The sequence below is a fragment of the Melanerpes formicivorus genome, unplaced genomic scaffold, assembly GCF_026170545.1.
Source record: "Melanerpes formicivorus ecotype bairdi unplaced genomic scaffold, bMelFor1.0.p_v2 SCAF_80, whole genome shotgun sequence".
Classification (NCBI taxonomy): domain Eukaryota; kingdom Metazoa; phylum Chordata; class Aves; order Piciformes; family Picidae; genus Melanerpes; species Melanerpes formicivorus.
Window position 1 is genome coordinate 2,108,621 of NW_027142432.1, and position 26,257 is coordinate 2,134,877.

The following is a 26,257-nucleotide window of genomic DNA, read 5'->3' on the forward strand; positions in this document are numbered from 1 at the left end:
AATTTGCAGTCCTGCCCCTTGGAGCAGCCCAAGAGGTAAGAAACCCAGAGTGGGTTAACAGCAGGACCCCAGCCCCAAGGGCAGCTCCCAGCCTCCACCTCCTCCTGTGCAGCATATTTCACCTCTCCAGGAGCTCTGAGGCACATCAGGTGTTGTGGGAGTTGAGGAATGCTCCAGGCTGCTGGGAGTGTGTTGTGAGCAGGAGGTGATGTTTGGGGGTTGGGATCTGGAGGGTGGTGGGAGAAGGTTGGAGGTGGTTTGTTCTTCCTTGGTCAGTGCTGCTGCCTCCATTGTCTGAGCCAGGGGAGATCAAAGGACATGGCCTGGTCCAGGAACCACCCTGCCAATGCCACCAGGCTCGAGCAGAGTAGGACAAGACCATGTGTAATTCCCAGGGTACCTCAGGGCACTGATCACAGGAACCTGGGGTCTCAGCACAGGTATTAGAGGTCTGTGCCCACACTGTGGCAGAAACTGAAGGTTTGAGGTCCCCTCTGCATTCTCTCCTCTAGCTGGGTGTTGGGAGTCAGGGAGTGTCATGACCCAGGCAGGATCTGAGGGTTTGAGGTCCTGGGCTCAGGTGCTTCCATCTTCCCTATTGCAGAGCTGTGACCCCTTCCTGCCACAGTATGGCCTCACAGAAGGACCCAGGCAAGAGCTGGGAGGAGATGCAGCACCCAGAGATCAAGTTGGAGAAGCCAATGTGCAGTGCCAAGGTAGAGGAGGATGGGGAGGAAAAAGAGGAGAAGATGGAGGATGATGTTGAGAATGACTATGAAGAGGAGGATAATGATGATGAAGGTGAGCAGGATGAGGGGGAGGAATGTATGGAGGAGGCTGAAGCCAGAGCAGGTCCCTCAGTGTCACCCAAAGAGCTGAATCAGTGCTCTGAGTGTGGGCAGAGCTTCCCAGGTAGGTCAGAGCTAGTGAAGCACCTCTGCCCACAACCTGGCTCCCGGCCCTTCGTTTGTGGTGACTGTGGCAAGAGGTTCCGCTGGAACTCAAAGCTCATCCAGCACCGCCGCACCCACACTGGAGAGAAACCTTTCACCTGTGCTGCCTGCGGACAGAGCTTCACCCAGCGCTGTCATCTCACCCAGCACTACCTCACCCACACTGGAGAGAAGCCCTTCTCTTGTGACAGCTGTGGCAAGCGGTTCAGGCAGATCTCTCAGCTTAGGCAACACCACCTCACCCACACCAGTGAGAAGGCCTTCACCTGCAGGGACTGCGGCAAGAGCTTCAAACACAGCTCCACTCTCACCATCCATCGCCGCATCCACACTGGAGAGCATCTGTTCCCCTGTGCTGAGTGCTGCAAGAGCTTCACCACGAGCGCTGCATTCATCCAGCACCAACTCATCCACAGTGGTGAGAAGCCTTACAGCTGTGCCGACTGCGGCAAGAGCTTTACCCAGATGGGGAACCTCACAGAGCACCGTCGTGTGCACGCTGGCGAAAAGTCTTTCAGCTGTGCCGAGTGCGGCCAGGCCTTCAGACATAAGCGCACTCTCATTGCGCACCACCGCACTCACACCGGTGAGAAGCCTTACACCTGTGATGACTGTGGCAAGAGCTTCAGACAGAGGCAACATCTCAGTCGCCACCGCCGCACCCACACTGGTGAGAAGGCTGTCACGTGCTGATTGCGGTAAGAGCTTCACCCGGATGGGGCGCTTCAAGAAGCACCGCTACATCCACACCAGAGAGCAGCCTGGACTGGAGGGGAGGCATAAATCCACCTAGAATCTGTGGGGTAATCATGACCCCTCTGAGAGGGCCTTTCCAGCACCAAAATCATCCCTTTTTACTTTGCAGTTCTCAGGGACTGGGGACACCAGCAGCAACAAACACCTCCTGCCCATCTGAACACCAATTATTGCTAATGAGAACAATTACAGTGCTGAGTCGGCATACCTGGAGCGCCCAGTGGAGCTGGGCAGGGCTTTGCCAGGGTCTGTCTGGTTCTTCCCCAATGCTTTGTGTCTCCCTGGGGTAAGAAATCCTCTGTCCATTGACCAATTGTCTCAATAAAACCCCAAAGTTACCCAAATCCTGTCTGTTTGCTTTTATTTCAGATATCCCTGCCTCAATGCCTGAATTTTGGGGGCATTTGCTCCCAAGGGATGGGGAGGAGCTGTGTGCTCAGTTCAGGGAGGGGACGATGAGGCTCTCAGAGGAGTCTTGAGGGGCATCTCAGAGACATTCTTCAGGGGCTTTCAGGTGATCTTAGGTGTTTGGGATTTGGATGGTCCTAGGACTGACTTTTGGGATCTTTGGAGGGTGTAGGGGGAAGCTGATGGAGATCTTTGGAAGAACTCAGAAAGCTTCTGTTGGCTTTCCACTCTGGGGCTGGAACAGGTTGAAGAGCTGAGAAGAGGTTAAGCTGCCTGTCCCCCCAAAACAAAAGTGAGGGAAAAATAACACACAGAGGAACCAAAAAACCCTCTGGGTTGAGATAAGGACTTGAGATAAGCTCAAAAGAGTTGAATCCAAAGGAGATCCCATAATGCACACTGACCTGAGGCTGTTTTCAGAAAGAAGCACAGCAGTGAGCAGCAGCAGCCAGGAGTTAAACCCCTACAGCCCTCCTCCTCAGCAAAGAGCCAGCACCTGAGAGCCAGAACCCAACAGCAGCAACCAGACCAGGAAGCCTCCCATGTTGCCATCTGAACATCAAGCCCTGTAGTACTTTGCTCCAGCCAGCACTGTCCCTGTGAAGGTGGCATGAGGCAGGATGGTGTGGAGTAATGGCAGCAAATTTCCAGCTTAACCTTTGATATTCCCAAGCCCTCATTCTGTGCCACCTGCACCATGCCCAGCAGCAATCAGCAGCACACCTCAGGCACTGTCCATTCTCACTCCACAGGAGGTCGCTTTGCAGTACCCAGAGGGCTGCTCACTGCAGGTTTCTGCCACATTGTGGGCACAGACCTCTAATACCTGTGCTGACACCCCAGGTTCCTGTGATCAGTGCCCTGAGATACCCTGGGGCTTACAAGTGGTCTTGTCCCACTCTCCTCAAGCCTGGTGGCATTGGCAGGGTGGTTCCTGGCCCAGGCCCTGTCCTTTGATCTCCCTTGGCTCAGACAATGGAGGCAGCAGCACTGACCAAGGACGACCAAACCACCTCCAACCTTCTCCCACCACCCTCCAAATCCCATCCCCCAAACATCACCTCCTGCACACAACTCACCCCCAGCAGCCTGGAGCATTCCTCAACTCCCACAACACCTGATGTGCCTCAGAGCTCCTGGAGAGTGAAATATGCTGGACAGGAGGAGGTGGAGGAGGTTAGGAGCTGCCCTGGGGGCCGGGGTCCTGCTGTTGCCCTGTTCTGGGTTTCTTACCTGTTGGGCTGCTCCAAGGGACAGATCTGCAAACTCTGCTCTTCCACAGCACACAGGGGCAGGGATGATGGAGAGAGGACACAGCCCCTGACAGAGAGAAGCAAAGGGCTCAGAGGAGAGCACAGACCTGCAAGATATGGTTCAGCACTGCCCAGGATCAGGCAGCACAGCTCAGCCTTGCTGGGGGCAGCTCCCAAGCCCAGCAGCACAGCCACAGCACACAGCCAGGGCTGATCAAGATGGGAAGCCTCAGCAAGTGCAGACTCAGCTCCTTGACCAGCACACAGCCCCCAGCACACAGCTGCAGGCCAGCACCACAACACAGCTGCCTCCACACAGCCTCTCCCAGCCCTTGCCTGCAGCTGTCTCCCACAGCTTGCCCAAGCCTCTGCTGCCTGCAGCTGCATTTGCCAGTAGATTTTGCTCTGGAACCATCTCTCCTCCCTGGCCCTGGCCCCACCACACCCACTCTGCGCTCAGCTCTGCCCTGCACACCTCTCTACTGCCCACTCCCCAAGAGAAGTTCACAACAGTCCTCAGGACACAGACACACAGTTCCTGGACTGCATAGAAGACAACTTCCTCCTACAAATGCTGGAGGAACCAACAAGGAATGGTGCTATGCTCGACCTTGTTCTCACCAACAGGGAATGGCTGGTAAGCAATGTGAGGCTCAGAGACGGCCTTGGCTGCAGTGACCATGAAGCAGTTGAATTTAACATCCTCAGGGCAATCAGGAGGAAGTATTCCAAGCTCACGACCCTAGACTTTAGGCGTGCAGATTTTGATCGCTTCAGGGATCTGCTAGCCAAAGTGTCCTGGGACAAAGCCCTGGAGGGAAGAGGGACCCAGGACAGCTGGTCAGTATTCAAGGACCACCTCCTCTGTGTCCAGGAGCTCTGTGTAGCAACAAAGAGAAAAGCAGGTAAGAATGCTAGGAGGCCTGCCTGGATGAGCAAGGAGCTACTGGACACACTATTACTTAAAAGGAAACTCTACAGGAAGTGGAGGGAAGGACAGGTAGAACAGGGGGAATACAAGGAAGCTGCCCGAGCAGCAAGAGTCCTGGTCAGGAAAGCCAAAGCAGAGTTTGAGTTGAATCTAGCCAGGGAGATTAAAGGGAATACTAAGAACTTTTACAGGTATATTAATGGGAAGAAGAAGACTAGGGAAGGTGTGGGCCCCCTCAGAAAAGAAAATGGTGACATGGTCACCTGTGATGAGGAAAAGGCTGAGGTACTTAATAACTTCTTTACCTCAGTCTTCACTGCAAGGGCCTCTAGCCACACTCCTGATGTTATGGAAGTCAAAGCCAGGGACAGGGAGGAAGAACTGCCCATTGTAAGTGCAGATCAGGTTCGTGATCATCTGAAGAACCTGAAAGTGTTCAAGTCCATGGGACCCGACGGGTTACACCCACGGGTACTGAGAGAACTGGCAGATGAGGTTGCTAAACCCCTCTCTATTATATTTCAAAAGTCCTGGCAGTCTGGTGAAGTCCCCACAGACTGGAAAAGGGGAAACATTGCCCCCATCTTCAAAAAGGGCAAGAAGGAGGAACCAGGGAACTCCAGGCCAGTCAGTCTCACCTCTGTGCCTGGAAAGATCATGGAGCAGATCCTCCTGGAGTCACTACTCGCTCAAAAGAATAGTGAAGAGGTGATTGGGAACAGTCAGCATGGCTTTGCCAAGGGCAAATCCTGCCTGACCAACCTGGTGGCCTTCTATGAGCAGGTGACAAAATTAATAGATGAGGGGCAAGCAACTGATGTCGTTTACCTGGACCTGAGCAAAGCCTTCGACACTGTCCTGCACCACATCCTGGTCTCCAAACTGGTGACACATGGGTTTGATTGGTGGACCACTAGATGGATAAGGAACTGGCTTGATGGCCGCACCCAAAGAGTGGCTGTCAATGGCTCCATGTCCCAGTGGAGGCCAGGGACAAGTGGAGTCCCTCAGGGATCAGTCCTAGGACCTATCTTATTCAACATCTTTGTGGGGGACATGGACAGTGGCATTGAGTGCACCCTCAGCAAGTTTGCTGATGACACCAAGCTGTGTGGTGCAGCAGACACGCTGGAGGGAAGGGAGGCCATCCAGAGGGACCTTGACAGGCTGGAGAGGTGGGCACAGGCCAACCTCATGAAGTTCAATAAGAGCAAGTGCAGGGTCCTGCATCTGGGTCGAGGCAATCCCAGGCACAAATACAGGCTAGGCAGTGACTGGCTGGAGGATAGCCCTGAGGAGAGAGACTTGGGGGTGCTGGTGGACAAAAAGCTCAACATGAGCTCTCAGTGTGCACTTGCAGCCCGCAAAGCCAATCAGATCCTGGGCTGCATCAGGAGAAGTGTGGCTAGCAGGTCGAGGGAGGTGATCCTCCCCCTCTACTCAGCCCTGGTGAGACCCCACCTGGAGTACTGTGTCCAGTTCTGGAGCCCCTATTACAAGAGGGATGTGGAGGTGCTGGAACGTGTCCAGAGAAGGGCCACAAGGATGATCAGAGGGCTGGAGCACCTCTCCTATGAGGACAGACTGAAGGAGTTGGGGCTGTACAGTCTGCAGAAGAGAAGGCTCCGAGGTGACCTAATTGTCGCCTTCCAGTATCTGAAGGGGGCCTACAGGAAGGCTGGGGAAGGACTTCTCAGGATATCAGGTAGTGATAGGACTAGGGGGAATGGAATGAAGCTGGAGGTGGGGAGATTCAGGCTGGATGTGAGGAGGAGGTTCTTCACCATGAGAGTGGTGAAACCCTGGAATGGGTTGTCCAGGGAGGTGGTCGAGGCCCCGTCCCTGGGGGTGTTTAAGAGCAGGCTGGATGAGGCTCTGTCCAGCCTGATCTAGTGTGGGGTGTCCCTGCCCATGGCAGGGGGGTTGGAACTAGATGATCCTTGTGGTCCCTTCCAACCCTGAATGAAACTATGAAACTATGAAACTACATGCTGGGGGAGGAGGTGATAGAAAGCAGCACTGAGGAAAAGGACTTGGGGGTGCTGGTGGGGGAGAAGCTGACCAGGAGCAGGCAGTGTGAGCTTGCAGCACAGAAGGCCAATGGCAGCCTGGGCTGCATCCAAAGCAGCATGGCCAGAGGTGGAGAGAGAAGATCCTGCCACTTTATGATGCTCTGTTGAGACCTTCCCTTGAGTACTGCATCCAGCTCTGAAGTCTCAACACAGGAAGGACATGGAGCTGATGGAACAGGTCCAGGGGAGGGACACAGAAATGATCAGGGGCTTGGAGCAGCTCTGCTATGAGGACAGGCTGAAGGAGCTGGGGTTGATCAAACTGAAGAAGAGAAGGCTCTGGGGAGACCTAGTAGCTTCTTTCCAATGCCTGAAGTATACTGGATGGAGAGAGACTGTTTGCAAAGGCCTGCAGGGACAGGACCAGGGGCAATGGCTTCAAACTAGAGCAGAGCAGATTGAGATTGGATGTGAGGAACAAGTTCTGCACAGTGAAGGTGGTGGAACACTGGAACAGGTTGCCCATGGAGGTGGTTGAGGCCCCATCCATGCAGATATTCAAGGTGAGGCCAACAGGGCTGTGGGCAACCTCATCTAGTTGAGGATGACCCATTATGTCTGCAGGGGATTGGACTGGATGACTTTTGGAGGTCCCTTCCAACTCAGATCATTCTATGATTGGCCCCTGATGCCTCCTAGTAAAGTCTTGGACACATCCCAGTAAGAGCTGACCCCATGGTCTCTCCCAGTAACACTGGGCCTTGTCCCAGTACACTCTCAAACCCTAATCCTCTCCCAGTACAGACTGGGCCCTTCCTGTCCTAACTGGATCCCTGCAGTCTGGGGCTCCCCAGGTCAGGAGAGACAGAGATCTGCTGGAGTCCAACAGAGGAAGGGACTTGAACATCTCTGTGGCAAGGCCACTATCCATTATTGACCTGGAGTCCTGGCTCACTGGGGAGGTTCCAGGGTAGTGGAGAGCAGCGAATGTGACAGCCAGCTCCAGGAAAGGAAGAAAGGAGGATCCAGGAAACTATAGAGCTGGCAGTGTGAGCTGGGTAGCAGGGCAGGGCATGGAGCAGAGCATCTCCAGCACCATTACATGACCTGGAGAGGACAAGCAGGGGATCAGGCCCAGTCAGCATGAGTTAATGAAGGGCAGGTCCTGCCTGACCCACTTGATCTCCTTCTCTGACAGGATGAGTGTCTGTTGGATGAGGGAAAGGCTGTGGCTATTGTCTCCCTAGACATTCCAAAAGCCTTTGGCACTGCTCCCCACAGAATTCTCCTGGGCAAAGTGACTGCTCCTGCCTTGGATGAGCAATGCTCTGCTGGATACAGCCCTGGCTGGGTGAAAGGGCCCAAAGAGTGGTGCTCAGTGGAGATAAATCCAGCTGGTGGCAGACAGTCACAAGTGGTGTTCCTCAGGGCTCAGTGTTGGGACCACTTCTGCTTAACATCTTTATTGATGACCTTGATGAAGACACAGAGTGTGTCAGCAGTGAGTCAGCAGATGACACCAAGTCAGGTGGCAGAGTTGATCTGCATGAGGGTAGGGAGGCTCTGCAGAGGGACCTGGATAGATTGGATCCATGGCCAACGTTCCCAGGAGGAGCTTCAAGAAGGCCAAGTGCCAGGCCCTGCACTTGGGGGACAACAACCCCAAACAATGCTACAGAGGTAGAGTGGCTGCAGAGCTGTTGGCAGAAAGGGACCTGGGGGTGCTGATGGACAAGCAGCTGAATAGGACAAGCAGTGTGCCCAGGTGGCCAAGAGAGCCAATGGCATCCTGGCTGGGATCAGAAATGCTGTGTCCAGCAGGAGCAGGGAGGTGACTGTCCCCTGGAACTCAGCTCTGGTGAGGCCACACCTTGAGTGCTGTGTCCAGTTTTGGGCACCTCCATCCAAGAGAGATGTGGAGGTGCTGGAGTGAGGGCAGAAGAGGGCAAGGAGCTGGGGAAGGGCCTGGAGAATAAATGTGATGAAGAGCAACTGAAGGAGCTGGGAATGGTTAGTTTGGAGAAGAGGAGGCTGAGGGGAGACCTCATGGCTCTCTACAACTACCTGAAAGGAGGTTGTAGAGAGGCTGCTGCTGGTCTCTTCTCACAGGTCATTAGTGGCAGAACAAGAGGGAATGGCCTCAAGCTAGGACTGGGTAGGTTCAGACTGGACAGTAGGAAATAAATTTTCCCAGCACAAGTGGTCAGGGAGTGGAATGTGCTGCCCAGGGAGGTGGTGGAGTCACCAAGCCTGGAGGTGTTTCAAGGTACTTTGGATGTGGTGCTTGGGGATATGGCTTAGGGGTGACCCTTGTAGAGCAGGGTTATTGGTTTGACTTGGGGATCCTGAGAGTCTTCTCCAACCTGAATGTTTCTGTTATTCTGTGACAGACTGAGAGCCCTGGGGCTGTTTAGTGTGGAGAGGAGAAAACTGAGAGAGGATCTGATCAATGGCTATGAGTATCAGAAGGGGGTGTCAGATGAAGGTGCCAGGCTCTTGGCAGTGGTGCCCAGTGACAGGACAAGTGGCAATAGGTGCAAGAAGGAACACAGCAAGTTCAACCTCACCATGAAGAGACTCTCCTGTGCTATGAGGGTGCTGGAGCGCTGGAGCAGGCTGCCAGAGAGGTTGTGGAGCTTCTTTCTATGGAGACTTTCAAACCTGCCTGGATGTGTTCCTGTGTGACCTATCCTGGGTGAATCTGCTCTGGCAGTGGGGTTGGCCTGGATGATCTCTGGAGGCCCCTTCCAACCCCTCATATTCTGTGATTCTGTGATTTAAGCCCTCCCAGTTCAGACTGGGCTCATCAGGACACCAAAGCCTCTCCTCAGCCCTGACCTGAGCACCAGCCCTCAAAGGTACCTTTGAGCCCTCAGCCTTCCCCTGGACACTTCAGCCCCAAACCTCCTTCCTGTCCTCTGACCCCTCTTTTATATCCCCTCCTACTCTTGAGTGACTCTGCTTGGCCCCTGACTGAGCAGCTGATGGACACAGGGAGGAGATGTGTGGCAATGCCATGGGCAGAAGGGCCTATGGCAAAGACCATTCCCAGTGGCCAGGGATAGAGCATAGCCTGAGCAGAGTGTAGAAGGCCAAGTGCAGCAGGGCTGTGGCAGGAGGAGTGTGGCCACCCAGACACAGAGGTTGTCCTCCCCTGCATTCAGCACTGCTGGGACCACATCTGCAATATTGGTGTCTGGCTGTGGAGTTCCTTAATCTGGAGGAATGGAGAGGTACTGGAGAAGCTCTGTAGGAGATCTGCCTGGATGGAGTTTGGAGTCTCTATCTAGAACCTGAAGCTGCTGAGCTTTTTTAGCCTGGTGAAGTGAAGACTCAGGGGTGATGTGCACCTGCTTGAAGGGGGGTGCCAGGTGATGGAGCTTTTCTTGGTTGTGGACACAGAAGGAGTACTTCACAAAGTGCATCTGAAAGGTTCAGACTGGAGGCCAGTACAAAGCAATGTCACTCAAAGTGTAGAGCTGTGGTGCAAGAGGTGACCCAGAAGGAATCTGGAGATCCTTTGTGTGTCAAGGAACAGGCAGCAAGAGTGGAGAGGCCTGAGTGAAGGTGTGGAAATGTCAGGGTCAGAGCTGGATGGGGAAGCAAGATGGATGTCAACAGCCTGAAGGGAAAGAGCTGCAGGCATGGGACAGGGTAGCACAGCCTGCAGGAGGGATGGCCAAGGGCTCTGGCAGGGCTGAAAGACTCAATAGGGACAAGGTCTTGATCCTGTTCCTTCTGGCAGCAGCTTCTGCCACCATAGCTGCTGAGAAGATATTTTAGTTGGAGGCTCTCAGGATCTGCCTTACCAAGGCCTGAGGGTCAGAGCTTGGCCTTTCTCTTTCATCAAGAAAGGCCAGGGTTTATTCACCTGCACTTTGCCTTTCTCTGCCTTCAATCATGGCCTCCATTGAGCTTTTCTAACCCCCCCGGGAGGCTTTGTTGCTAATGGCCCTCAGTGAGGCCAATTAACACTTGAAGGAATTTTTGTTATGCTTCTGACTTCTTGATCAGATTCCTTCAGTCTCCTCTCAGTGTGTGAGGCTCAGGCAATGATCCCCAAGTGCCCTAAGAGCTATTTGTGTCTTTGCAGTTTTCATCGAGGTTTCAAAGTGCTCCTCACAAAGCTCCTTTATTATTTATTTCTTTCAGCCACCAAATGACAGAGTGGGTAAGGACAAGGCTGACCCTGACTGACTGCAAGGGATCCTGAATTCAAATCTCTTTCTATGGCTGTGCCTGGAGGGAAGCACAAAACACACAAACACAGGGACAGAGCTGGCTGGGTCCAGTGCAAGATAGAAACCTTGACCCTGGTGACAGCAAAAGTGTCTGTCCAAAGACACAGAGAGATGGAGAGGTGGCTGGCAGAGAGGATGCCCTGAAGTTCAATTTCCTTCTGCTTGAGCTCAGGGCAAACACTCACAAAGCTTCAACATTCTCAGAGGATAAGAACTGAGCCTGGAGAAGTCTGACTTGGTGCTGGCCCTTGGTGCAGGTTGTGCCTGAGAGATGTCTGACTGGGGGAGATGCTGGACAAAGCTGCTGTGACCCAGGAGAGCTCCAAGGCTCTGGCTTTAGGGTCACTGTTTTTAGAGGGGGAGATCCTTAACTTTCATCAGGTGTTTCTCTGAGCTGGAGAACCTTGGATGCTGAATCATCCTGGGATCTTTTGCCACTTGCACAGACCCTGAAGCTTTTGACTTTCAGAGTTTTCTCTCAGCTCCCTGTTGGCTGTGATCCAAGCAGAGATGCACTGAGCTGGCAGGAGGTGACAAACCCCCAAGCCATAGGGATAGAAGTGCAAGGCTGGGAGAGCGAGGGTGCAGCACACCAAGGACACCTCTCAGTGCTCTATTTCTCTCTGTCCTGATCCATACCTGGCTTACCCTGGGCTAGTTCATGGCCTACGAAAGGGGGAAGGGGGAATCACATCAAGTCTTGAGTAGGTTTCCAGTGACAGGGGGACTGTGACCGCACAATCTGCTCTGTGGCTTGAGTGCATTTCTCTCAGCCAGAGAGTGGCTGTGTGGTCGCCTCTTGTCTCTTTGCCTCTCAACAGAGAATGTCATCATCCAATCAGAATGTGAGGGAATTTTGGTGGTTCCTTAGCCTACAAAGTCTTCCTCAATGCCATTCAGTGACACAAAGCACCCAGGAAACACTGATGATGGGAAATGTCTGCAGCAGTGTGACTTGCTTGGCCATCCTCCTAACTGCAAACCAATGTTGAACAGCAAGCACAGAGCAGAGCAGGCAGGAAAATCACAGTGGCTGTGACACCAGGGGCAGTGTCCCAGCTGCTGCTGGACACCACCCAAACAGCACTTCCCACCATCAGGTGTCTCCACTCCTCTTGATTACTTTTAGCACTCAATGGATTTGTTCAGTGTCAGGGTGGACTCTGGGCAGAGTCTTTTGTCCTGCTTCTCCTGGTGGTTGTAGCAGGCTGATAGAATCAGGGTGCTGGAGGAGTTGTTGGATTGCAGTGAAATTCTTTCCAATGGGTGTAGGTTGTAGCTAACCATACAACATGTGAGCAAAGACACATCCTGGTGAGGAGTTATCAGCCCACAGAATTTCAGATCACAGCCAATGATTACAGAGACATCACACAGACAGAAACTGAACTGATTGCTGTGGTGGTGTTCCAGAACTGTGACAAATATTGTGGTGCAGGCCCAGCTGGTTGCAGCACCATGAGCTGAGATACAAACTAACACAGCAGTTCAGAGCAGGACCAGGGCTGCAAGGGGAGCCAAGGGGCCCAGACCTGCAGAACCTGTGGCTCCCTCTTCAGGCATAGGTGAATGATACAATTCCCCTTTCCCACAGCCTATCCCCACTCAGCTCCCTGTTGCATCTTGATTTGAACAGGGGCTCTTCTCCCCACTTGCCTTTCCCATCTGCTTCAAGGATGCAGCACTTGGTTCTTTTTCCCTCCCATCCTTTCTCATGTCATTTGGTTGCACATCTCATCACCTCCAGGGCCTCACACAGACATGAAGGTCATCTCAACATTTCATGACCATTCCCTTTTTGGGTTCTTATAGATTGATTCAATTGCAAACTAAGTTATTGATCAGCATGGATCTACAGGCAGCAGCCCAGGCTCTGGTTGTCTCTCTGGGCTGCAAGTGCTCACTGCTGGCTCCTGTTGAGCTTCTCATCCACCAGCACCCCCAAGGCCTTTTCTTCATGGCTGCTCTCAAGCCAGTCCCTGTCCAGCCTATATCAGGATCCATGTACATGGTCTCTGTGCACAGTGTCCTGTGGGGTGCATGGGTATTGCTTTTAGGACTGTCCATGGAATCCCAAATGCAAAACCTATTTGTGGGTTTGGTCATGGTGAAGTTACACCAACAACCTGAATTTGATTGGGCTGTTGTGTTACAATCTTTGTGCTCTGGGTTGGTAAAATCTCATTTCATTTGGTTCCTGGTGAGTAGATCCATTGACTCCCTGCATCCAGTCTGCATTTTCTCTTCTGCCATGGATTGCAGTTGAGCCACCTGAGGAGAGCTGCCCCAGCCCCAGTCAGGTTTGCTGTCCTTTCATGTCCATGGAAAACAAGCGAGAGCTTAGCCTGCCTTGTTCTGGGGTGTTTCAGCACTTCCAGTGGATCTCAGCAGCACCTGGTCCCAAGGAGCTTGTGCTTGGGCCATGGTGAGTGTCCTTACTGCAAGGAGGAGGAAGAGAGGAGTGGGCAAGTGGTGTACATCATACACAGAGTTTCCACTGGTGTCTGCCCAGCTGATCCATGCAGTGAGGACAGAGTCTGCTCTCAGCACTGCCTGGGTAACAAATCCAAAACACAGCACCCTTAACAGCATGCTCCTCATCTGTATCTTCAGCTGGAGTCAGTGTTCACCCAGGCACTGGTTCTGGGGCTGGGTCAGAATTCCTCCAAAATATAATCTCAGAGACTTGATCAGGGAGAGAAGGAAACAACACCCCTTGAAATGAGGCTCTTTAGCCTTCATGTGTATCAATGGGATGTGCACATCCCCTTCTTTGTCTCCTTAGGTCTTCTCTCATCTTCTCTTGAGGAGTGGACAGCACAGAGTCACCCTTGGGCAGAGCCCTGTGGCAGGAGATGCTTGCAGGGCAGAGCTGAGCACTCAGTGGGTGGGGTGGGTACTGTGAGGGAGGATACCAGGGACCAGAGCAGTAGAGTTGCCAATAGAATTGCAGGCAGCAGAGCTCTGAGCAGCAAATGGGAGGAACCTGCAGGCACTAGGAGGAATCAGCAGCCAAGGCCTGGGAGAGGCTGCCTGCAGGCTTCTCACTTGTGCAGATTTGTGCTCTTGGTTGTCTGCTGGGCAAGGAGCTGAGTCTCCACAGAAGACCTCCTATCTTCAGGAGCCCTGCCTGATCTCCTGTAGAACCCTGGTCAACACTGAGCTATTCCTTGCAGTTCAGTCCTCTTCTCTGAGCCCTTTGCTTCTCTCTGACTGGGGCCATACCTTCTCTTTATCAGCCCTGAATCTCTGGGCTAGGCAAGAGCAGAGTTTGCAAATCTGCCCCCTGGAACTGCCCAGAGAGTAAGGAACCCAACTTTGGGACAGCAGCAAGACCCCAGTCTCTGGCTGACCCCTGAGCACCTCTCAATCCCCCCAGACCCTCCTCCCCACCACATGTCACTTCTTGTGCAGTTTTGAGGGTCATTGTCTGTGTTGGGAATTTAGGGGGTCAACGCCCTGAGCTCTAGGTGGTCAAGGGTCAGTTGCATGGCCAGAGGGGGGTGGTTAGGTAGCAGGGCGTGTCATCCCCATCAACATTACAGCCAGGGGACTCAGCACAGGAGTTAGGGGTCAGATGCCTCCATTGCAAGAAGTCACACAGAGTCTCCTTACATCTCTGTCACTCAGAAGCAGCTGCACCTCTGAGCTGCCTGAGGCAAGGGCATCACCCAGATGGTCACCCTCAGCCAGCACTGCTGCACCCACACCAGTGACAGCCCTTCACTTGCACAGGTTGCAGCAAGGGCTTCAGCTGCAGCTTCTACCTCACTTGCATATTCACCCCCATGCCGGTAACCAGTGGGCACCAGGGGATACAGAAATACACCAACCCTGGCACTGTCAGGCCAAACGTGACCCCCTTGGGTGGCCTTTTCCAGCTCCACCAAGCTCAATGGTTTCTTTATTTATGGCTGAAAGCTACTCTCACGAGTGGGAAAATTTCTAACAGTTAGAATGAGTCTCCTTCATTCATGTCCTGCTGAGAGTGCTGGGCAGTGCTCAGGTGAGGCCCAGCTCTGAGGGGCAGGGATTGTGTTGGGGCCAGGTTGAGGCCTAGGGTTAAGATCAAAGGACAAATGTCAAGGGTAAAGGCTGGGGCCAAGAAGAGTAATGGGGGCAGAGTCAGGGTCAGGAGTGGGTTTGGGAAGGAGATGGGCTCTAAGACGTGAGGTGCAGCAGGGGTTGAGATCCACTGTGTTAGAGCAGGGGACTGAGTAGAGAGGATGGGAGGGGCCCAGTCTGTATTGTGAGGTGTGGTATTTTCAATGCAGACCCCAGGAAGACTCCCTCACTGCAGGGAACTGGGTGGGAAGAGAGGGAGACACTTCCCATTCTATGAGCCCACCAAGAGGGGGTTAGGCATTCCACCTTCCAAATGCCAAGGTTCAGGACAAGAGATTAAATTTCTTGGTGTGATGAAGAGGTTATTAATGTAGGAATATGTAATATGAATTACATAAATATTAATGTTTATTAATTATTCAAATTATCACTAACCAATGAGTCACTATTTTATATCCATATCCTAGTGCACGATTGTGAAATACATCCCAGAAGTGGTTCAGTATTGATCATTTGGACTCAATTAGAATATTTACAGAATTAATTTCTATTAATGTAACTCAGTCTGCAATTCTGCTGCTTGTCCACCAGGTGGCAACTCGACGAGATGCTGACAGCTGCTTAACTCTATACAAAGGTATTACAATGTGTCAGAGGCTGGAAATAGAAATGTGCTGCTAGAAGCAGGTGCTTTGAACTGAATGTCAGTGAGTGGGAAGCAGGTGGAAGATACACTGTGTCCTTTGTTTGTAGCAAGGTTAGGTTCTGGCAGGCTGCTGTCCCTGGGGCTGGCTCCTGGGCTGGTCTGGACGGTGACAGGGGAGGCAACCTTCTCCCTCCTGGGGCAGCAGAGAGAGGATGGAACGTTGGCTAGCTGGTTGGCAGGCTCCCTTCACAGGACTCAGGCGACTCTCTCTGGATGGCAGAGAGTGGTCCTGTGGGGTCGGCCTGGCAGGGCTGGTAGGGCTGGTCCTGGGACAGGGTTAGCCCTGCTTAACTATAGACAGAGGTATTACAATGCATTAGAGTCTGAAACTAGAAATGTGCTGCTAGACACAAGTGCTTTGAACTGAGGCCAAGAAGGCCAATGGCATCCTGGCCTGCATCAAGAATAGTGTGGCCAGCAGGAGCAGGGAAGTCATTCTGCCCCTGTACTCAGCACTGGTTAGGCCACACCTTGAGTACTGTGTCCAGTTCTGGGCCCCTCAATTTAAGAGGGACATTGAGAGTCTTGGACATGTCCACAGAAGGACAATGAGGCTGGGGAGAGGCCTCGAGCACAAGCCCTACAAGGAGAGACTGAGGAAGCTAGGATTGTTTAGCCTGGAAAAGAGGAGGCTCAGGTAAGACCTCATTGCTCTCTACAACTACCTGAAAGGTGATTGAAGCCAGGAGGGAGTTGGTCTCAACCAGCAGAAGAACAAGAGGACACAGTCTTAAGCTGCACCAGGGGAAGTTAAGGCTTGAGGTGAGGAGAAAGTTCTTCACAGAGAGAGTTGTTAGCCATTGGAATGTGCTACCAAGGGAGGTGGTGGAGTCACCGTTCCTGGAGGTGTTCAAGAGGGGATTGGATGTGGCACTTGGTGCCATAGTCTAGTAGTCATGAGGTCTGTGGTGACAGGTTGGACTTGATGATCTTTGAGGTCTCTTCCAACCTTGGTGATACTGTGAAGTGCAGACTCAGCTCCTTGCCCAGCGCACAGCCCTCAGCACAGAGCTGCAGGGCAGCACCACAACATTCTATGTGATTCTATGATTCTGTGACTTAGGCAGCTCCCTCTGGACAGCAGGGAGTGGTCCTGTGGGGTCGGCCTGGCAGGACCGGTAGGGCTGGTCCTGGGACAGGGTTGGCCCTCGTGGCAATGACCTTTGGGGTCGGTGAGGGCAGCCCCAGGGAAGAGGCATAGCTGCGTGAAGTGGTAACTTCCCCTTTGCTTGGCTTGAAGGAGCAGGCAGGACCCTATCAGAGCGGTCCTGGCTTTGGAGCACAGGGCATGAACGGTGCTCTGGATTCCCCTGGGGTTCACAGGACACAGTGCAGTGGAAGTGGCAACTTCTCTTCTCTCCCACAGTGGCAGGGTCATGCAGGCATATAGTTAAGCACTGCTTCTGCTCTGTGTGAGTAGGCACAGACTCTTGGTGGTTCATGTCTGCTCCTTAAGCCTGAGGCAGACGTTTGCTCTGCCAGACTCAGCTAAGTCTCTTCCCCAGCAACTGGACAGATCTTACCCTCAGGCGTCCAGTCCTCTTGAAGGCACGTCAGGCTCTTCCAACTGGTGAGGCTGACAATGCAACACTGTAGCTTCTCAGGCTCTCACTGTTGGTCTCTCCTCTGGAGATCCTCTCAGGGCTGAGGCTCAATGGACCTGCCTGGCTGCAGGCTTAATAGCAAAGGCTATGGCACAAGCTCAGTCTTGAGCAAGGAGAGAGAACGAAGTGAAAGAGGGCAACGTATTGACAAGCTGGGGTAATACTGATAGGTTTCTGGAGGCTGGATGTGGCCAATGGGCACTCTGGTAAACAACCAGCTGCAGCCTATGGGAGGCATGAAGCTGGAATTATGCTATGCTTAGTGTCGGCACCAGCATTCCATGCCATGGGTGTGTGCAGGGGTCTGTGCCACCTGGGCCTTTTTGGACCCCTCATGAAAGGAGGGGGAACTTGTCCATGTGCTGGGACAAGTTTCAGTATCTGGGCATAATGTGCCTTCACCACAGCAGACCCAGTCTGTACTGGGAGAGCTCAGAGAGGTTCATATTGTACCTGGAGGGGGCCCCAGTCTGAACTGGGATGGCATTGGGGCATCAGTTTGCAGCAATGGGTCCTGGTCTGTGCTGGGATGGAATCAGGGTTTCAGGAAATGCACTTTGTACTGGGATGAGACTCAGACTGTGCTGGGAGATGGCAGTGGGATCCCATTTGTACCAGGATCAGGCCACAGCTGCCCTGGGATCAGGATACCCATTTTGTGCTGTTCTGGGTGCAGTTGGGACTGGGAAGGGGATCAACATTGCCAATGCTGCCTTCTCAATTCTGTTGGCAGCAGAGTGCAGGCCACAGTTTGCTGTCACCTGGAGGGGTGTGCAATACACCTGGAATCGACTGCCCCAGGGGTAGAAGCAGAGCTCTACCATTTGTCATGAACTAATCCAGACTGCACTGGGAAGGCCGATGCCCCTGAACATCTACAGTGCATCTATGACATCGTTGTGTGGGGCCACAGGGCCGAAGAAGTGTTGGAGAAGGGAGAAAAAAATTATTCAGATGCTTCTGAAAGCTGAATTTGCCATAAAGAAGAGCAAGATCAAAGGACCTGCTCAGGAAATTCAGTTCTTGGCAAGAAAATGGCAGGCTGGATGCTGTCATGTACCTATGGACATGGTCAACTGGATAGCAACCACATCGTCACCATCCAACAAGGAGGAGACACAGTCTGTCCTAGGCCTTGTGGGGCTCTGCAGAGTGCATGTCCCAGGCTGCATCCAGCTTGTGAGCCCTCTCTATAGATTAACCTGAAAGCAGAATCATTGTGAGTGGAGCAGTGAGCAACAAGGCTTTGAGCAGATCAAAGAGGAGGGAGCTGTGCAGTGGCCCTTGGGCCTATCTGAATGGCACCAGTGGTGCAAAATATCCTCTACACTGCAGCCAGGGAACATGGAGAGTTGTCCCCAATAGGTTCTTTTCACACACAACAGGAACTCTATCTCCCTGTGCTACTGGTAACAAATCAGACTGAGCTGGACCTGCTGTGGTGGTTTTAGGCTATGCCTTTAAAATTCAGATACAGATTTTGAGGAGAAAAGTGGAAAAATAGAGATAAATCACTCTGGGGTGCCAAAAGGAAAACTAAAGATGATTCTAAACAAATTCATTGGAGAAATATCTGCCATGACCCAGGCTGTACCTAAACAATTCTTTCTCTTTTCTAATCTCTCTGCTTGCTTTGCTCAGGAGAGACTAATCTGCTTGTGGCTGAACTTGGCTTGCCTGCATTGTTTAGTTAAGTCTAACCCATTGCTTTTCTCTCTGCTCCTTTCTCTCCTGTGGGAAAAGGAGAGGGGCACAGTGAAACAGGTCTCTGACCAGGGTGGTTTTGTGTTGTTTGCTAATTGCAAATATCTGTATAATATTGTAACTCCTGTACATTTTGCAGACATTAATTGCACTCCATTCTAGAGTGTAGTTCTTGCTTGTAAATACAGCTTTCATTTGCTTCCAACTGAGCTGGTCTGGCAAAGTTAATGTTGGGGGATGGAATTTCAACCCACCACATACAGTCAACTTGTGAGCCCTCTCTATCGAGTGACCTGAAAGAAGAATCATTTTGAGTGGGGCAGTGAGCAACAAGAAGGCTTTGAACAGATCAAGCAAGAGATAGCTGTGCAGGAGCACTTGGGCCTATCCAAACAGGACCACTGGTGCAAAATGTCCTTTGAATTGCAGCTGGGGAGCATGAAGCGCTTGGAATCTCTAGCAGAAGACATCAGGTGAAACCTGAGATAAGATACTGGGGTTTTGGAGTAGGAATAAGGGGTGGAGATTGTACTGGGTTTGGGATGAGCTGGAGTTAATTCTCCTCTGAGCATCCTGCTAGTGCTGTGCTTTGCAGGGCTGTGGCTGGGTGTTGGTAACAGCAGTATTTTGGCTGCTGCTCAGCTGAGCCCTCAGGCTGTGCTTTTCCAAAATTTCCCTGCCCCAAGGGTATGCTGAAGGGGGAGGGGACAAGATCTTGGGAGAGGACACAGCCAGGCCAGCTGCCCAGAAGTGGCACAAGGAGTGCTCCATGGCATGCGTAGTCAGCTCAGAGAGACCAACCCCCATGTGATGCTGGGCAGTAGAGATTCACTTCTCTTTCTGCTTCACCCTGTGTGGTCTATTGCTTGTGCCTGTCCTTAGTGTTAAATTCCTTCTATCTTACACTGCCTTTTGTTATCTTTCCCTTCTCCCCTGTCCATCTAAGAAGGAGAGTGATACAGTGGCTTTGGTGGGCATTAAACCCAAGCTAGGGCCAAATCAGACACAAGCCCAGTCACAAAGGCACTACAGGGTCTGGGAGGAACCATTCCCAATGCCCTGGGATGAAGCAAACCCTGCACACAGTCAAGAAGGCCAATTGCAGCTGGGCTGTGGCAGGAGGAGTGTGGCCACCCAGACACAGAAGTTGTCCTCCCCTGACTCAGCACTGCTGTGGCCACGTCTGGATGCTTGGTGTCTGGGTGTCAGGTTCTGAAGTCTGATGGAGAGCAGAGGAACTGGGGAGACTGTAGAGGAGATCTCCCAGGATGGGGGTTGACATATCTGTGGAGAGGCTGAGGGACCTGGGATGCTTCAAGCTGCTGAAAGGAGGATCAGGGCACTGCCCTAGCAGTGTGCATATGGCTGAAGGGTAGTTTCAGAGAGGATGGAGCTCTTCTGGAGAGTGGGAAGAGACCAAAACCTCCACAAAGTGCAGCTTGGAAGGTTCAGAGTGGAGATGAGGCCAAAGAAATGTCCCACAAAGGGCAGAGCTGCTATGCATGAGGCCATCCAGAGGTGTCAGGAAATGGCAGGAAGAGCTGAAACAGCTCAGGGAAGGGATGGAAATGTCAGAGAGAGAGCTGGGAGGGGAAGCAAGATTGGTGTCAGCAGCCTGAAGGGAAAGAGAAGCAGGCATGGGACAGTGTAGGACAGGCTGCAGTAGGGATGGCCAAGGCCTCTGGCAAGGCTGAGAGGACCAACAGGACCAAGGCCTTTGTGCACTTGGCTCTGGCAGTTGCCTCTGCCACCAAGGCCTGTGAAGAGAACCTTGGCTTTGAGGCATTGAGGTTCTTCTATTGCAAGGGCAGTGGTCAGGGTTTGGCTTTATGCTTCATAGAACAAAGGCATACTTTTCTGCCCTGTACTTTGCCTTTGTCTCCCTGCAATCCTGGCCTCTAACAAGCTGCTCTAACGAGTCCCTGGGGAGCCTTTGGCAGTAACAAGCCTCAGTGAGGCCAATCAGTGCTTCAAGGGACTTTGGAGTTTTTTTCTGACTTGGACTTCTTGAGAGGCTTCTTGGCAGTACCTTGGCAGAGTCTCCTGGCAGTACCTAAGGATGATGTCATCAGCCCCAAATACTCCATGGGGCTCATTAAATTCTGCTGAACCTCTAATTATTGCCGAGGTTTCTGTAGATAATTGGAGAGGTTTTTATTGCACAAAGCATCTGATAAAAATGATTTCACAGGGTGAATCAGAGATCTGACCCACAGGTGAGGGACAGGATCTGCCTTGCCAGGGGCTGGGGGTCAGGGCTTGGCCCTTTGGATCAATGAAACCCCTCCAGGTTTCCTGAGCAGCAGAGCTACCTTGAGCTGCTTGTCCTGACCTGTCAGCACTGCCTCAGTTCTCTGCTCTCACCACAGCCTGGAGATGCTTCAGTGACTCCAGTGATGCTTCCCTTGCATCCACTCTCTCCTTCTGCTCTGACCATACCCTGTGGACCCTTTCCCAGTATGCTTCACTGGGACCCATTAAGAGTAGAAGAAACTTCAGAGTTTGAATCTGACTTTGACTTCTGGAGAGGTTTCATCAGCTTCTCAGTCTCTGAGGTTTATGGACTTGGCACCAAAGCCACCAGAGGGCTCCTTTAAATGCCTTGGGCTGGTCTGCTGCTGCTGAGCTGGGCCAGGCTCCTGGGCATGATGGAGCTCTGTCCAGGAGCAGCTCCTCTGCACAGCACAGCAGGGCTGAGGGCATATCGGGAGATGAGAAAGACAGAGAGAGCTTCAAGGTGGCCAGGATTGGGAGGATGCTGAGAGCTCACGGGGGGAGAAGTCACTGCATTTGCTGACAGGGTGAGTCTGTGGTTGCAGGGCAGTGCAGCTGCAGTTCCTGGAGGCATCTCCTAAAGCTGGGACAGGGACTCTGCTGCCTGCCAGGCTCAGGTCTCAAGCAGCCCAGGGAGCTCTTCATGCAGCTTTGGGGAGAAGCTGTGGTTGGAATGAGTTACCCTGGGCAGGGCAAGGCAGGGCAGAGCAAGGCAGGTTCCTTTTGCTGTGGAGAGGCTGCTGTGTGGGTGAGGGTTGCTCTCAGCTCCAGCTCATTTCCAGAACATTTTCAGGGGGACTTTTCATGACTCTGTTCAGGCCAGGGCTTCCTGACCCAGTCTCTGCTATCCTGAATTTTTGCTTCCACTGTCTCTGGCCTGGCTGGTGAGGAGGAAAACTCATCTGTGCCTTTAGAGCAAGGGCTGAGCCTCTTCAACCATCACACAGAGCTTTACTGGGAACCTCACCAAGTGCCTACACTCCTCACCTGAAGGCATTCCTGAGTGTCTGTCTGTCCCTCTCCTTGTCTGTCTCAGATGCTCTTTGTGCTGCTGATGGCTCTCTGGGCATGGAAGCTTCAGCTGCAGTCAGGCACAGACACTGTGAGATCTTCTATGCAGGTGGAGCCACAGCAATGAGGTGTCCCAGTTGTACTGAGCCTGTGAAGCTCTGGGCAGTGCAGGGTGTGAGGCTGGGAATGAGCTGACTTCAGGACCTGCCATGGTCATGCTTTGGCTGTGTCCTTGAAGTGTCCATCCAGGCTGTGCTGCCTTCCAGGGGACACTGAGCCAAGTGTCTCCTGGACTACAAGTGGGATGCTGAGACCCTGAGACACAGAGTGGTGTGTGGTGGATCCCTCTGCTCTCAGCAGTGTCTGGTGGCTTCTCAGGGTGACATGGGAGCATGGTCACCCTCCAGCTGAGGTGCAGAGCAGGGTGACTTATACCCCATGGGGAGCTCTCCCACTCTTGCCTTTTACCCTAAACCAGGACCAAGCAATGCCCCAGCCTTGGAGCTGAAGGAAAGTCCCTGAGAAGCAGTAAGTGTCTGTGTGACAGGGGAGGGTCTGTGGGGAGTGGTTTTGGCTGTGCTGAGAGAAGTCTCCTCTCACTGTCTCCTTCTCTTTTGACAGTGCCTCATGGCCAGAGGCAGCAGATGGCCAACAGCAGCTCCATCACCCACTTCCTCCTCCTGCCATTCCCAGGCACAAGGCAGCTGCAGCTCCTGCACTTCTGCCTCTTCCTGGCCATCTACCTGGCTGCCCTGCTGGGCAATGGCCTCATCATCACCACCATAGCCTGGGACCACCACCTCCACACCCCCATGTACTTCTTCCTCCTCAACCTTGCCCTCACTGACCTGGGTGCCATCTCCACCACTGTCCCCAAGACCATGGTCAATTCCCTGAGGGACACCAGGGACATCACCTATGCAGGATGTGATGCACAAGTATTTCTGCTTTTCCTTTTGCTTGGTGCAGAGTATTTTCTCCTCACCACCATGTCCTACGATCGCTACGTTGCCATCTGCAGACCCCTGCACTATGAGACCCTCCTGGGCAGCAGAGTTTGTCTCCACATGGCAGCAGCTGCCTGGACCTGTGGCTTTCTCCATGCTCTGCTGCACACAGCCAATACATTTTCCCTGCCCTTCTGCCAGGGCAATGTTGTGGACCAGTTCTTCTGTGAAGTGCCCCAGATCCTCAAGCTCTCCTGCTCCACATCCTACCTCAGGGAACTTTGGCTTCTTGTGGCCAGTGCCTGTTTCTTCTTTGTCTGTTTTGTGTTCCTTGTGGTGTCTTATGTGCAGATCTTCAGGGCAGTGCTGAGGATTCCCTCTCAGCAGGGACGCCACAAAGCCTTTGCCACCTGCCTCCCTCACCTGGCTGTGGTTTCCCTTTTTGTCACCACTGTAATCTTTGCCTACCTGAAGCCCTCTTCTATCTTGTCCCCATCCCTGGATCTGGTGCTTGCAGTTCTGTACTCAGTGGTACCTCCAGCAGTCAACCCTCTTATCTACAGCCTGAGGAACTAGGAGCTCAAGGATGCCCTGAGGAAAATGACTACTGGATGCCTTCAGAAGCAATAAACTCTTTTTCCTCTCCTGCTGAGCAGTTCTGATGTCACTCACAGTCTGGTTTCTCCCTTCTTGACTGCTGCTGGTGCTGTTACCCTTGTGAGAGTGTAGTTTTCCCACCAGAGTCTTTCTTCAGACCATTTCAGATTCAGTACTGGCCTGTCTGCTGTGACCCAGAGACTGCAGACAGGAGCAGCTGTGCTCCCTGGGTGTGCAACATGCAAGGAAAAATTCTTCCCATCTAGAAGTTCATAACAGAGACAGAGGAGTCTTGTAAAACTTCCTTTGAATAAAGGGAGAGTCCACAGGACAATTCCCTGTGGGGTCTCTCTCACTGCTGAAGGCACAGCTCCCCTTCCATCCTACATTTCTGGATGCAAATCTCCCTCTCCCTTTCCCCAGTGGCTCAGGTACTCAGGATTTAGTCTTTCCCAAACCCCTGCTACATGTCCCCCTTCACACAAACCCTCCCTGCTTCATACATCCTATGCTCATTTAAATTAGGTTCTCCACTTCTCTGGGTGCAGAAGTTAATATTCAGTAGTCTGTTAAGCCTGTGCTCTGGCCTAAAAGTTCAGCAGTTCAGGCTGTGTTCAGTGTCTGCTATCTTGGGACAGACCCCTACTGATTGACAGCAAGGTTCAAGGGAAGAGACTTAGCAGAGGCCCCTTTGTGATTTACAAACACATAGAGAAGGGGAACTCTCTGGTTCCTGCTTTCCCTTCCAACTCCCTCTTAGCCAATTCTTCCTTTGTAAAGACACTCCCTCCTTTCAATCCCATCAATCCCTCCTCTCCTTGCTTTAATAACTGTCTTTACAAAATTCTTTCACCATTAACTTAATCCTTTCCTCTTGGCTCATTTCTGATGTTGTTCTGATTTGCAGATACATCATACTGCTCTTTTTTATAGCCTTTTCTGGCTCACTTGATATGGCTACAACCTGCACCTGCCTGACTGCAGGATGGATAAGCCATACAAACCAGGGTATCAGACATGGTAGAAAGATTAGAGCTGCTGTTGCACAAAGAGAGAAGAATAACACTCGTTTGACCCATGGCCCACCAGGCAACCAAGACAATGTGTCCCATTTCAGTCCTTTCCAGGTTTGGACTGGTCCATGAGCTATATCCTTGTTGTTGGAGGCTATCTTTATTGCTGCCTCCCCATTGGCCTCAATCTTTAGGCACCAATCAGATGGATTAAACTTTCCACATCCACCTCCTTCCTCAGCTAATAGACAGTCTGGAGAGTCTATTCTGGTGCATTGCCTCTCACACCTGAGTTTGGTGTTTGGCTAATAGCACAGAGTACTACTACAAAGTAAAAGTACGAAATAACAACAACAACAACAACAACAACAACAACAACAACAACAATTAATAATAATAATAATAATAATAACAATAATAATAATAATAATAATAATAATAATAATAATAATAATAATAATAATAATAATAATAAAATTATAAAAAAGAAAGAAAAAAATATTTAATATAAAAAACATTTTTACATAATAATAATTTTTAAAAACCAAAACAAACAAAAACCCATAAGGATTACTAACAAAAAATAACTATTAACAAAAAAAATAAGGATTATTAGAAAAAAAATTTACAAAAATTTAAAATGAAAAATAAGGATAAAATATTAAGTACAAAAAAGGTTAAAAAGAAAATAAAAAAGGAAAAAATAGAATAAAAAAACAATTTTAAAAATTAAATTAAAAAAATAATTAAAAAATTAGACTATAAAATAACATTAAAAATTAATTAATACAAAATTAAAGTATGTTAAATAAAATTCTAGAAAAATTAAAAGCTATTAAAAAAACAGGAAATAAAAAAATAGATTTAAAAGAAAAATAAAATTACCTAAAAAATTATTAAAAATTATAGGCCAAAAAATACAGATAGCAACAAAACAAAAATATTTAAAAGGCATATTAAAAAAATTAATTACATTAAAAAATTTTATTTTAAAAATTAAATAAAAAATAATTAAAATTAAAAAATAAAAATTAATTAAAATGATATTAAAAAATAAAATAAAAATAAAAATAAAAATAATGTAATTTTTTTAAAAAAGGCTAAAAAAATAATAAAACCAAAACAAAATAAAATTACAAAATTAAAAAATAGATTAAATAAAAAATTAATATTTTTTAAAATGGATTAATTTTTTAATTGAAATAATAATATTAGAAATTTTAAAAATAGATTAAATAAAACAAACATACAAAAAATAATTAAAATATTTTTTAAAAAATAATATAAGATCAAAAAATAATAAATTTTAAAAATTGGATTAAAAATTAAAATTAAAAAAAATATTTTAAAAATAAAATATTTAAAATAAAAATTAAAATTAAAAATAAAAAAAAATTAAAAATAGAATTTTAAAAATAAAAATAATAAAATTCAAAAAGAAAAAAAGTTTAAAAATCTATCAAGAAAAAATCAACAAATCAAAAGAGAGGATGTATATTTTATAGCTAAGGGGGTTTAGTGACACCAGCAAGAAATGTCTACCCCATGCCAACTGCAATCATCGCAACGAACAACGGCAGAGGAATCAAGGCCATGAGCACACAGCATTTCCCATGCAGTCGAACATCGATCACAACAACTGCTATGGTAATCTGGGATCAAAAGCATCACTCAGAAGAATGCACCACAGCACCGTGTGAATTAGGACTGGCTGTTATGATTGTTTAATTGTTGTGTGACTAGAGAAAATGTTCCTATGGATTTCTATGTCACCTCACCAGT

General features: G+C 50.5%; 2 protein-coding genes across 2 annotated transcripts; both read left to right on the plus strand.

Moving 5' to 3' along the window:
• Window positions 1–962: 962 nt before the first annotated feature.
• On the plus strand, window positions 963–1,701 carry LOC137454381 (zinc finger protein 79-like; the record flags this gene model as incomplete). Its single annotated transcript, XM_068164429.1, has 1 exon — window positions 963–1,701. A coding segment is annotated over one exon (684 nt), but the record flags the coding sequence as incomplete, so codon positions are not given.
• Window positions 1,702–22,730: 21,029 nt separating this feature from the next.
• LOC137454434 (olfactory receptor 14A16-like) lies at window positions 22,731–23,441 on the plus strand. The gene has a single exon (XM_068164473.1). It carries the CDS (start codon window positions 22,731–22,733, stop codon window positions 23,439–23,441), a length of 711 nt encoding a protein of 236 aa, XP_068020574.1.
• The last annotated feature ends 2,816 nt before the right edge of the window (window positions 23,442–26,257 follow it).

Coding starts and splice junctions, on each gene's coding strand:
- LOC137454434 (XM_068164473.1), top strand. CDS start 22,731: ATGTACTTCTTCCTCCTCAACCTTGCCCTCACTGACCTGGGTGCCATC.